The sequence below is a fragment of the Ascaphus truei genome, chromosome 1, assembly GCF_040206685.1.
Source record: "Ascaphus truei isolate aAscTru1 chromosome 1, aAscTru1.hap1, whole genome shotgun sequence".
Classification (NCBI taxonomy): Eukaryota; Metazoa; Chordata; class Amphibia; order Anura; family Ascaphidae; genus Ascaphus; species Ascaphus truei.
This window is the reverse complement of record NC_134483.1, coordinates 264,739,214-264,751,636: the sequence shown is the minus strand read 5'-3', so window position 1 is coordinate 264,751,636 and position 12,423 is coordinate 264,739,214. Positions and strand designations below refer to the sequence as shown.

At 40.1% G+C, this 12,423-nt stretch overlaps 1 protein-coding gene across 1 annotated transcript; it reads left to right on the top strand.

Annotated features, from left to right (window-relative positions):
* Positions 1-827: 827 nt before the first annotated feature.
* On the top strand, positions 828-7,201 carry LOC142496034 (uncharacterized). The gene is made up of 3 exons (XM_075602343.1): positions 828-931; positions 4,522-7,042; positions 7,197-7,201. The coding sequence occupies exons 2-3, from the start codon at positions 4,735-4,737 to the stop codon at positions 7,199-7,201; spliced, it is 2,313 nt and encodes a 770-aa protein (XP_075458458.1). The 5' UTR covers positions 828-931; positions 4,522-4,734.
* The last annotated feature ends 5,222 nt before the right edge of the window (positions 7,202-12,423 follow it).

The window sequence follows — 12,423 nt, the reverse complement described above, 5'->3', positions numbered from 1 at the left end:
ACTGTCATTTTGGGACAACAGCCTGTGATTGCTACAGGCGTGGACAGACATGGTCCTATTAATTCTGGTGCGAAATATGGGGAGAATCGCACACACTTATTTACACCAGTTACATTACCTGAGTTAACACCAGCAGCACGCGACATTCTGACAGAGCGCGCAAATGCAACTGCAGAAATCACGCTGTTAAGAGAAATTGTTAATGCCCTCTTTGCAATTAGAGGAGCTGCTCCAGCGTTAATTGATGTACCAGCTCGGGTACAAGTTTGTATTCCCATGGCGAACATTAAGGCTACTATTGGAAAGTTGCCAACTAATCCAAAAGACATTGCATTGTGGCTTAATGAGAGAACGCATTGTTTAGATGGGGTGTATCCTACACCGACCGCAAATCAGAAACTTGCTTTGGTAAATTCTCTGCTACCAGCGGGTTTGTCAATCACATTAGCTGAAGCACGAGACTGGGATTCAGTCATCAGCAATGTGTATGAGAAAACCCATGGAAAAGTTACTATCTCATCACTGGCAGATACGCTAGGACAAGTTAATAAGACTAGTGGGATTGTAGCAGCTTATATTCTAGGGTTACGCTTTACACAAGGCAACCATGAGATTGTGTGGGGTTGTCTGAAGGCTTTGATTAAGGGACAGGGTTTGCTGTTAGACCTTGAAAGACAAATTCAAGGTGTACCAGTGGAACAAAAACCTATTATGGTTCCTGAGATTCTGAAAAATACTTACACTCTTGTTGGCAGATCACTCACTGGGGATCCGATTGGATTAACTAAGCCACAAACCAGTGACAGGAAACCTGAGAGATCAAACGCAGAAAAGAGGGGAAATTTTCTTGTCCAAGAGAGAAAGTGGAGACCTCCGTTCACCCAGTATCAGACTCCAGTTTATCCTAGAGACGAGCAGTGGGACAGAAGAGGTAATTTTCAAAGAGATAATAGAAGTTTTCAGACTCCTACACAGAGACAAAACACTCCTACACCACAGACTACACAACAAAATACACGCTTTGAACAGCAAGCTCGTAATGAGGGTGCAGTGTCCAGATATAATCTGAGACAATACATTAAAACTCCTGACAGATATGGGCAAGGCAAGGCTAGCGAAATTAAATTTCGTGACAAGCGTACAGGTTTTGCTACGCAGACTTCAGGATTAACGAACAGCCAACGTGAGGTTAAACAGGCTGCAGCAGCGACGACACCGGCGAGCACAGAGAAATTTGTTGGGAAGATAACTCACCTCCCTACAGACCTCCTCTTTGAGGAATGACAAACTTAACGTTACACATTCACTACAAGGGAAAAGATTATACTGGCCTATTAGATACACAAGCCGACATATCCCTTGTAAGAACTGATATTTTAATAGATGAAAATTATGTACACGACATCACGATACAAACAATTGAGGGAAATGGCACTTATCCTTCATATTATTTAGACTTAAAAATTAATGACAGGAGAGTTTCTATTGAATTAGTTGAACATGACAGATTAGGTTGTGACTTTCTTATAGCATACAAAGATGTGGCTTCCTTCTTTACAATAAAAGAGGAAGTTACAGAAAACCGCAAGCAGACGGAATTGACTGTGAAATTTGACTTGGAAAAAATTATCACAGATCAATGCAATGAAAGTGCTTTTAATGATAAAACAAAATTGTATAATTGGTTAATGACACACAAATATATTTTTCAACAATGGGAAAATCAGGTCGGATTTAGAAAACAAATAGTACACAATATTAATACATGTTCTACACTTCCAAAGAAACAGGCACAATATAAAATTAATCATGCCGCCTTACCAAGCATACAAATTGTAATCAATGATTTACTTAAACAAGGAGTACTGCTTGAACAGTATAGCCAAATGAATACTGCAGTATATCCAGTGCCTAAAAAAGATGGTTCATGGCGAATGGTGTTAGATTATAGGGAAGTGAACAGAGTCACACCTTCAGTGGCAGCACAGAACACACATTCACCTTCAATCTTAAGCGGATTACAGCGTAAACGCTTTAAAACTACGTTTGATCTAAGCAACGGGTATTTTAGCCACCCAATCACGCCTGAGAGTTATTGGCTAACCGCATTTACCTGGCAAGGTAAACAATTGGTTTTTACACGCTTACCACAAGGTTTTGTAAATAGTCCAGCTTTATTCACTGCAGACGTAGTCTCACTATTGTCTAAATTTGCTAATACAGAAATTTATGTTGATGACGTGTACCTATCACATGACACAGAAGAAGAGCATTTTAAAGCTATGACAGAAGTGTTAATTACATTGACAGAAGCAGGTTACCTTGTTTCCCTAAAGAAATCTCAGCTTGCAAGAGAAACTGTGACATTTTTAGGCTTTGAAATAGCTGAAAATGGCAGAGGCCTCTCTACTAATTACAGAGAAAAAGTTTCCAACATCAGTGTTCCAAAATCACTAAAACAGTTAAGAAGCATTATTGGGTTACTGAATTTTTCAATGACGTTTATCCCAGATTTTAATGTACTGATTGAACCATTACATCACGCAACATCACGCGAGATTAAGTCAGAGCAGACTAGACCGAAAACACCTTTTAAATGGTTAACAGTTGAGGATGAGGCATTGCGAAAGTTATTAGCAGCAGTTAATGATGCTTCCTACTTAGCGCAGCGCGACCCGACAAAACCATTGTCAGCATATGTCAACATTTCACCTCTAGCTGCATACATTAGAATTTACAATGCTATGGAAACAGTACCAATTACATTATTATCTTATGTATTTACAAACACAGAGAAGAGATATTTGTCGCTTGAAAAACTATTATCAGCGATTACACTCACAGTGCTAAAATCACGTGATTTGGCACAGGGACAGGATATCTATATATACACTTCAGTAGCTTCACTAGCAACATTGCAGAAACAGACCATTCCGGATAGGAAGGCGTTAAGAAGTCGCTGGTTAAAATGGTATACCATTATAGAAGATCCCCAAATACATTTTGTGCATGATAAAACTTTAACTACATTAGATGACCTCCCATCACCCTTTGAAGGGGTAACATGGGAAAATCAAACACACCCAAATGATTTTTACACATGCATTTTCTACACAGATGGTTCAGCTGTAGACTCCAGCAAAGAAGGAGTGAATAAATCTGCAGGTTCAGGAATTGCAAAATATGATGCACATATGAATTTGTTGCATAGTTGGCAATTACCTGTTGGAGACCACTCTGCACAGTTTGCAGAGATTCATGCATTAGCTTTTGCTATGAAAGAAGCGCTTACAGTTAAGGGACATGTACTTATAGTTACAGATTCCGCTTATTTAGCACGTTCAGCATTGCAGGACCTACCAATTTGGAGATCAAATGGATTTTTAAATGCCAAAAGGAAACCACTAACGCATATAGCTAAGTGGAAGGCCATTGCGGCCTATCTTGATCAAAAGCCTGATATTGAAATTGTACACGAGCCAGCGCACAGAACGCTTGGTTCATCGGTTCATACTATGGGTAACCAGTTTGCAGATAGTCTCGCGCAAACTGTAAGTCAGAAATTTGCCGTTAACAAAGTGTTAACAAGGGCACAGTCAAAGTCAGCCAGTCTCGATGCAGAGTTGTATGCTTGTCTGGATACCACCAGGCCTAATCCACCTGGGTATCCTAAGAAATACTCATTTAAACAAGTCGACAATAATTGCATGGTTGTAATTGATGCTAATGAATTCATTGTTCCCCCTGTAGCAAGCAGAATGCAGATCGCTACGCAAGCACACGACAGTGTGGGACACCCTCACCTAGGGAGAGAAAATGTTTTGTTGACACTGAAACACAAATACTGGTGGCCGAACATGAGGAAAACAGTTAAGACAGTTCTAAGCAACTGTAAACCATGTCGGTTGGTGAACGCTCCTAATCATCAGACCCCACCATTTATTATTAATGCAATACCGAACAAACCGTTTGATTTAATATATTTGGACCATATTGGACCTTTGCCAGCATCACATTCCTACAAACATGTTTTGGTTTGTGTTGATGCTTGTACAAGGTTTACGTGGTTATACCCCGTTCGTGGTACGACATCTAGCTCTACGCTTAAATGTCTCAACACCTTAGTAAGTGTGGCTAAGCCCAAGGCCTTTCATTCCGATGGTGGACCTGCTTTCACAGCAGCAGAAACCAAGGAATGGGCCGCAACATTAGGTGTTGATTGGGCCTTCAGCTCACCGTGGCATCCGGAAAGTACTGGAATTGCTGAGCGTAGAAATTACGAGGTAAAACGACTTTTAACCAAAATGCTATCTAATCGTCCTACACAGTGGTATCCACTCTTAGTTACGGTTCAAATTGGCCTAAATAATATTCCTAACTCAGTAACTGGTAAAACACCCCATGAACTGTTATATGGTACTCCTATGAATACACCGTTTACTAATGATTCTATTTCTGTCCCAGGGAGACTTGAACAAATATTAATTTTACAGGAATTGAGGGATTCTTTTTCCCATACAGCCCACACACCACGTAATCCTGCAGCTTGGACGCCGCAGATTGGACATTCGGTCCAGGAGAGGGTTGCTAAGGTAAAGCCGTTGCGGCCTAAGTGGAAGAAACCTACCACGATACTTAAAAAGATAAATGAAAGAACCTTTATCATCCAAGATACAAAAGGAAGAGAAAGAAAAGTGAGTATCGATAATCTTAAGCCTACAGCACATTGCAGTAATGTCACTGTTCAAGATGGAGGAGACACCGTATCTGCGACAGACTTCGATCGAGCTGCAGCCTCTCGAAGCACAGATTGCAAGACAACAGGATGTGGAAAATAATCACGCAGGTGAGGTCCTACAAGCTGAAGCTGACTTCCCTGACAGTGACCAAAGACATATATATGTGTTACCTGCCATACCGGATCAACGCAACATTTACCAGAAGGCCTATCAAACAGTGGCTAAGGTGATCACAAAGAAAAGACTGTTAAAGACTATTTTGTGTTTCTCAATCTGTTTTGCTTTTCTAGCAATATCGGCCAGCGTTATTTTCAGGTTACAATGGCATTTTGTGACTCAGCAAGAAGGAGAGATCATCGACTGGAAACGTACAGCAGCACACGGTATTACCACACCAGACTCCGGCATCGTGAAACGAGGACTACATTACGATTTGAAACCGGTGGACATACAGTCGGTGGGTATACCTCAAGGTGTGTATTGGAAGCCGTTTCCTAAACCTATCATCCAGAAACGAAAGACTTTGGGGATTTCACAGGTTGTGCTGTTTGATTCTACTGTGCTAGCTAAAGAAGCTGGTATAACTACGCCAGAAGGAAGGAAGCTGGTGACACAACATCTGAATGCACAGATGCAACAGCTGCAATCTACAAGCCTGAAATATGATTTACCCCTTCATGACCATTGGAAGCAGCAAAGCTACCGTGAACAACGTTGTCATGCTGAATTTGGACATTGTTATTTCATTGACTTTCAAGGAACACGTAAATGGCCAACGAAGGAGCTAAAAGCTGATCATTGCCCTCGGCCTGGTGTGACCATGGACAATATAAGGTATAAGCAATACCCTATTTTCTATCTGAATACAGGTCAAATTACTCAGAACGGATTCGTTCCCAATGGACAGACTGATCCAAGAGTGGCATTCTGGGAAGGTGCTGAAGAAGAAGAGTACAGAATACCTGGGGGGGTAAGACCGTATATATCTGCTGTTTTTTGTACTGACAGTATTTACTCAGGATGGTGGAACTCATCAATAACCGCTGAGGACCTGTTACACAAACTTCAAGATGTGATGGAAGATGCTAAAACTGGACAGCTAAAGACAGCAGCACTTCCGAAAGAATGGAATACAAAAGGTGATGGTATGTTGTTTCGTGAACCTACAGCATGGGACACTTGCACTCAACCACGCTTTGCTACATTTACCAATACGACATACTACAGCCATTCATGTAAAGGTTTCAAGAATGCGTGTGGTATCACATTGGAGAAATTGATTAATGAAGGAATCTGTGATAAGGACACTACAGTATTCAAGTACGGTTGTAAACCGTGTTCCTTTTATTACAATCTCACGCAAGGCTATTTTAACTGGCAACCGAAAATGATTGATCAAGGATTTTTACATTTTTCTGGGTTACGAGGTTTTTGGTGTGTGGAGCGAATAGTGATTATGAAACCTAATTACAAAGTCTACTCCCTGTTCCAGAAATGTCTCAATGATAGTTTGCATATGAATGTTGACACGGTAATCAGGGCAATGAGCGATTTGATGAATGTTCAAATAGCTCCAGATGATAAACCCTGTGAGTATGACACGTGCACCACACGTAATATTGTTAACATGCCCTACTCAGAGGCAATGTGGGGTACGAATGCAACGATTAATGCCATAGTGTATTATGAAAATGACACAGAGTTCATGAATGAATGTAAAGTTTCAAGTAAAACATCTGCAAGAAAATTGCTTACTAACGATGATATTCTTATAACCACAGGACACCTGCTGAGTGATTCTGTTTCTGTTATAAGTCAAATCTCTGACTCAAATGATGAAGAATTAAGGAGAGGTATTTTGGTGTTAAGAGATCACATGATAAAATTTGCTTCCTACACAATTTCAGATATAACAGTGTTATCTGAAGAAATTAAAGCTTTGGTTATTCTTAATCACATTACTTCTATCAGGTTAACATTGCAAAGTAAAAAGGTTGACATATCACTTTTAAATCTCACTTTGATCACACAGACTCTCAATTTAAGTCCGAAGGAATCTGAAATCCTGGCATATGTTTCACAAACCACAGTTTATGACATACGAGAAAGAAACCACAGACGGGTTCATAACCCTGATGACTCATTATGGGAAGTTTTTATATACTATGAATTATTTATTCCAGGAGACGTGTATACAACAAATTGGGAACTGCTTAATTTTGGACACATAACACACACAGGTTCTTATTTCGCAAGGATGCAGGTTGCGCAGCCATTTCAATACATGTCTGTGAAATGTGATCGTAAATTTTTCATCAGCACTATAAGATGTGTTGATAGAGGTTACTTGATTTGTGATGACATTATACAGCACATGCCTTGCAATGATCAAATGCAAGGTAGCAACTGCCCGATAACTGTAATGCCTATTCAAACCCCTTTTACATTAATTCACAGCCTAGATAATGGGAGTTACATAGTGTTATCTACAGAAAAGGATTGCGATATTCCTCCTTTTCAGGCATCACTTGTCACGGTTAATGGGAGTATACAGTGTTATGGTACTACACTTATTCCACCTCTGTTACATCAGAAATTCACATCTGGAGTACATTTCCAGGTACCAGCTATCACACTGATCCTTCCTCACATGACAGCCTATTTGGCACATTTAAAGAAGATGAAAGTTACTATAGGGTTCACACATGATATAGTACATACCCTTTTACAGAGAGTTCACAGTGAATTATTACGTGTTGATTTGCACCCAGGTGATTTTCCCCAGTGGTTAACTACACTAGGTGAATCATTGAAAACTTTTTGGCCCATGACAGGTAATTTTTTGACAAAGATAGGTACTAGCCTACAATCTACTGGTAAAAGTATTTTTAGTGGACTGGGAAATGCGTTTGGAATCCTAGGTTATTTAAAACCAATATTGTTTTTTATTTTAGGGATAATAATCCTTGTTATTTTGCTTCGTATTTTCTCATTTCTTCCGAAGATGAAGATGAAGAGGCGTTCAGCTTAATCACATTTTGCTTTATAGCATATATTCTTATATTTTACCTAGATACTAATATACTGTTTTAAGCACACAGGTCAAATCTAACCTGCTGCAGTATGCTTTGTTGCAAGGACACAGACGAAAAGAAAGATGCTTCACAAATCTTGCGTCTACCACGTTCCTATCAGACCTCCATGAGGATGTACTTAGATGAACTGGTTTTGCCAAATCGGAAACCCCGCAAAGTGCATGCAGTTCACGATACGATGAGAGACTTTATGTATCAGGACTCTCTTGCTTCCTCTGGACCGTTTTCTGTTTTAACACCTAATGGGACATTGCTACCGCGTAGCTTGCTAATGTTATGTAATTTTTGGCAAGTGAAATCTTTGCTGTCTCTTGGTGATCAACCCAACTTCAAGTGTAGAGACATTCACCGTCAAATATTTCAAATGTCTTTTTATACAATTGAAGAAGGTCATATCAGTATTGTCAGCCACGGGTCATATAATTGTACCACTTTGCTTGCATGTTCAGGTAATAAACATCAACATTGTTTTGGTGCCCGTTGGAATACTACGCTCTTGAGTGTGTATGAAAGCCAACATCAACCCGCTTTACAATTGGGTGATTTTTACAAATTGATACCTTCCCATCGTGGAATAACTTGTGCACATATGCGCAGTTGTGGGTGTTTTGGCGATCAGTCACATACTCCTATGAGTTCAAGCTCATCAACATCAGAGAGCTGTGACACTGTCTTCCAATAGTACACATAATGAATATTTTCTGCTTTGATAGTTTTTCTTGCATTTGCAAAAATATGATAATTATGTGTAGGAGAGGGTGTTATGGATTACAGGTATTTTCTGGCATATAACGCATAATGAATACAGGTCACAGGTACTTATATACGTAGTATCATAGTAAGGCCTAGTATAGCCTAGAGTATATTGTTAAAATCCTGGTTTTTCTTGTCTTAGAAATAATAGCTTGTTTTGCTCAGAAGTGGCAGGATATTAGGACAGGTTACAAAGACATAAAAAGGGGAACTTATAACGGTAAACACGCTGTGGTTTGAACGGGAACTTATGAAATATCATAAGTTACTAAATGTACGTCCTAAGATCGTAAACATCATACGTCACTAACTATAATTTCTGACTCGTAAACATCATACGTCACAAACCACAGAGTATGGACACATGACACGTGACACACGTACGCAGTAACTAATACACTCTATATTAGGTTGGCCCGACTCCATGTTAGATCAGAGAGAGAGAGAGAGAGAAAGAGAACCGAACTTAAGTGTGAAGTCACACAGATGAGACTGGGACTGGCTGACCTGACCTGATATAATATCTTTTGGTTTGTGAGTATTGACAATGCATATCTAGTTATAATCTCTGCATAGTTAGGAATGGATTGGTAACATACTGTAACTGTTAGCCATTGGCTTATAAGAAGCTTGTTCTGATATTTCTGATATTTCTGAATATTGTTGTAATACAATAAAGGATAAACCTTTTCTTATACAAACTCTGAGTACCCTTTCTTTATAAATAATAATCTCACAATACCCTCCATATATCATAATATGTGAGGGTGTGGCCGAGGCTTTTTCAAGTGCAACATTCTTGGTTTGTGTTCTCTGCTTAGAGCAGGATATAACTCACCATAAGGCGACACTTGATAAAGAGAGGTAGGATTGAACCCAGATTACCTTCGTCTTAGTTGTCTACTGGTTTTCCCCACATATTTTCTGCCGCACGTGCAGATAGCTTGGTAGATCACTCCAGTTGTTCTACAATTCACGAAATTGCGCATAGTGAATGTTCCGGCTGCCATCCCAATTGTCAAAGGTTTTTGAAACATGAGCGTACTGACAGGCACGACAGCCTTGGCATTTGTAGTTCCCAGGTGATCTCTTATCTAACCAGGTGCCAGTGGTGTTGGGTTGAAGGTGGCTGTGGACCAAGAGGTCTCTAATGTTTGTCGATCTTCTGGTGACCATAGTAGGTCTAGATTGTAACACTTCCCTCAGATCCGAGTCCTCTAGGAGGACATGCCAGTGTTTGTTCACAATTTCAAAGATGTTAGACCATTGTCTATTGTGAGTGCCTATCAGGCGTATGATTTTGCGTTCTCGTTGCTTGGGGTTAGGATGTAATAGTGATGCTCTATGTGTATTTTTAGCTCTGTTATATGCTTTATTCAAGCTATTCTTGCTATAAAATCTAGCGAGGAAGCGTTGGCGCATAGAGCGGGCTTGTACTTCAAATTCCTCATCATTCGAGCAGTTTCTTTTTACTCTTAAATACTGGCCAGTTGGAATGCCATGGATGAGGTTTTGAGGATGATGGCTTTTGGCATGTAGGAGGCTGTTAGTGGCTGTTGTCTTGCGGTGAATAGTAGTTTCTATCCTCCCATTGCTTGCACGTGTTATTCTTAGGTCTAAGAAAACTATGCTATCAGCCCCTATTTCATAGGTGAGTCTTAGATTGAGAGAATTCTGATTGAGTTTATTGATGAACTCAATAAACAGCGTGCGTGGTCCTTGCCATAAGATGATAATATCATCTATGAATCTGGCCCATAGAATGATGTGGTTGGTATATACATCATTCTCTTCCGTAAACACTATCTCGGCCTCCCACCATCCCAGGTACAGGTTCGCATATGATGGGGCGCATGTCGTCCCCATTGCTGTTCCCTGCACCTGATGGTATAGTTTGCTGTTAAAGAGGAAATAATTTCTTGTTAGTACAAACCGAAGGAGTTGTTCCACAAATTTGTTATGATTCGTATATAGCAGGCCTCTGGTTTTCAGAAAATACAACATTGCATTTATACCATTTTCATGTATAATGCTTGTGTATAAGGCCTCCACGTCCATGCTTATAAGGAGTGTGTCTTCATCAATTATGATATCATCAATTCTGGTGAGAATGTCAGTGGTATCTCTCAAATAAGAGAGTAGTGCCACCACGAATGGTCTCAGTATTTTATCTAAGTATACACTCGCTTGTTCACTCAAGTTATTGATTCCGGAGACGATTGGTTGTCCCGGTGGTGGACTAATAAGCTTGTGAATCTTCGGGAGGCTGTAGAAGGTAGCTATCTTTGGGACCTTGTTGTACATACAGTTGAATTCTCGTTTGTTTATCACTTTTTCTGTTAAGCCCAGATTCAGAATGGTCAGAAGTTCTTGATTATATTGGATGGTGGGGTCTTTGGCTAGAACCTCATAGCAAGTTTGATCGGACAAGAGTCTAAGGTTTTCTTTGATATAGGCCTCTCTTTCCAAGATGACAATATTTCCCCCTTTATCAGAGGGTTTTATTACTATGGATGAGTTGGAGCGTAGATCATTGAGAGCTGCTCTTTCATGAATGTTAAGGTTGCCTGTATTTTTGGCATATCTTATTTTCTCCAAGTCGGTAACAACCAATTTGGTGAATACCTCTACATTGGGGCAAATTCCTGGTGGTGGAATAAAGGTGGCTCTGGGTTTCAGATCGGTGAATGGTCCTTCACCAATGGGTCTAGTTGACTCTTCTTCGAGTGAGGTGAGTGCGGTCAGGTTCTCACGGTCTAATTGGTCTAGATCTAAAAGGCCCATGTTCTTATACATAAAGTCCTCTCTGCGTTTAAAGAACTTATGTAGCATTAAGTTCCGGCCAAAGAGATTGACATCTTTCACCCACTCGAAGATGTTCAGATCCGATGTAGGTGAGAAAGAGAGGCCCATAGAGAGTACTTTCAAGTGTGAGTCATCTAATACCATTGGTGAAAGATTGATAATTTGACTACTATCTTCCTGGGGTATTGTTAGTACCGACGTCTCCTTTTCGGTCTCCTTCTCCCATTCTGGCCTCTGAAACCCCATATCTCTCTGTCTCGAAGACCGACTCCTCTTCCCCCTTCTTGTCTTATATTTGGATCGGGGAAGGGTATTTGGCCATCTGTGTCCTTGTCTAAAAAAGAGGTTCTACCTCCTTCTGCCCCTGTGTGTCGTGACTCTCGTTCACCCTCATCATTAGAGGTGTCCCAATCTGTGCTGGAATCGCTGTGTGCGGGTCTAAATGGTTTCTTTGGGTTGTTGTGTTTAAAGACATATCCCTCCGTGTAATCCTTTTTGTCACGTAAATACTTGCGCTGTTTACGTGCTTTGAGATCATTTGTAAACTTAGATACATTATTTTTAAATTTGATCTCAAGTGCAATGAATTCATCGGATTCTTTCCAAGTCGGAACATCAGCTAGGCATTTGTTCAATTCCTCAGTTGTAATAGTTAATTTCTCTTTTTCATGGGTTACAATCAATTCCATTAGGTTAATAGAACACTGAATTAGAATCTTTTCCCAGGATTTAAAGAAATCACTGTCTGTGGGTGGGACGGATGGGGCCAAGTTGACCCGCAATCCCCTTGGTATTATGTTATTTTTCAAATAATTTTCTATACTCGTGATTTCCCACCACATTTTTGCCTGCTTTATACGTAATCGTTCAAGATTTATAAAGTAACTTTTGATGTCGTCGTTGGGAGAGGAGTTTATGATGGTCTCAGAAGAAAACACATCACTGGCTTCCTTTTGCCATGAAGAGAAGTCTGAGATGGTTGTCAAAAAGCCTGCCATGTTAGCAAGGACGTGCTTAGAGCTATAAGAATG

Coding starts and splice junctions, on each gene's coding strand:
- LOC142496034 (XM_075602343.1), top strand. CDS start 4,735: ATGTCACTGTTCAAGATGGAGGAGACACCGTATCTGCGACAGACTTCG.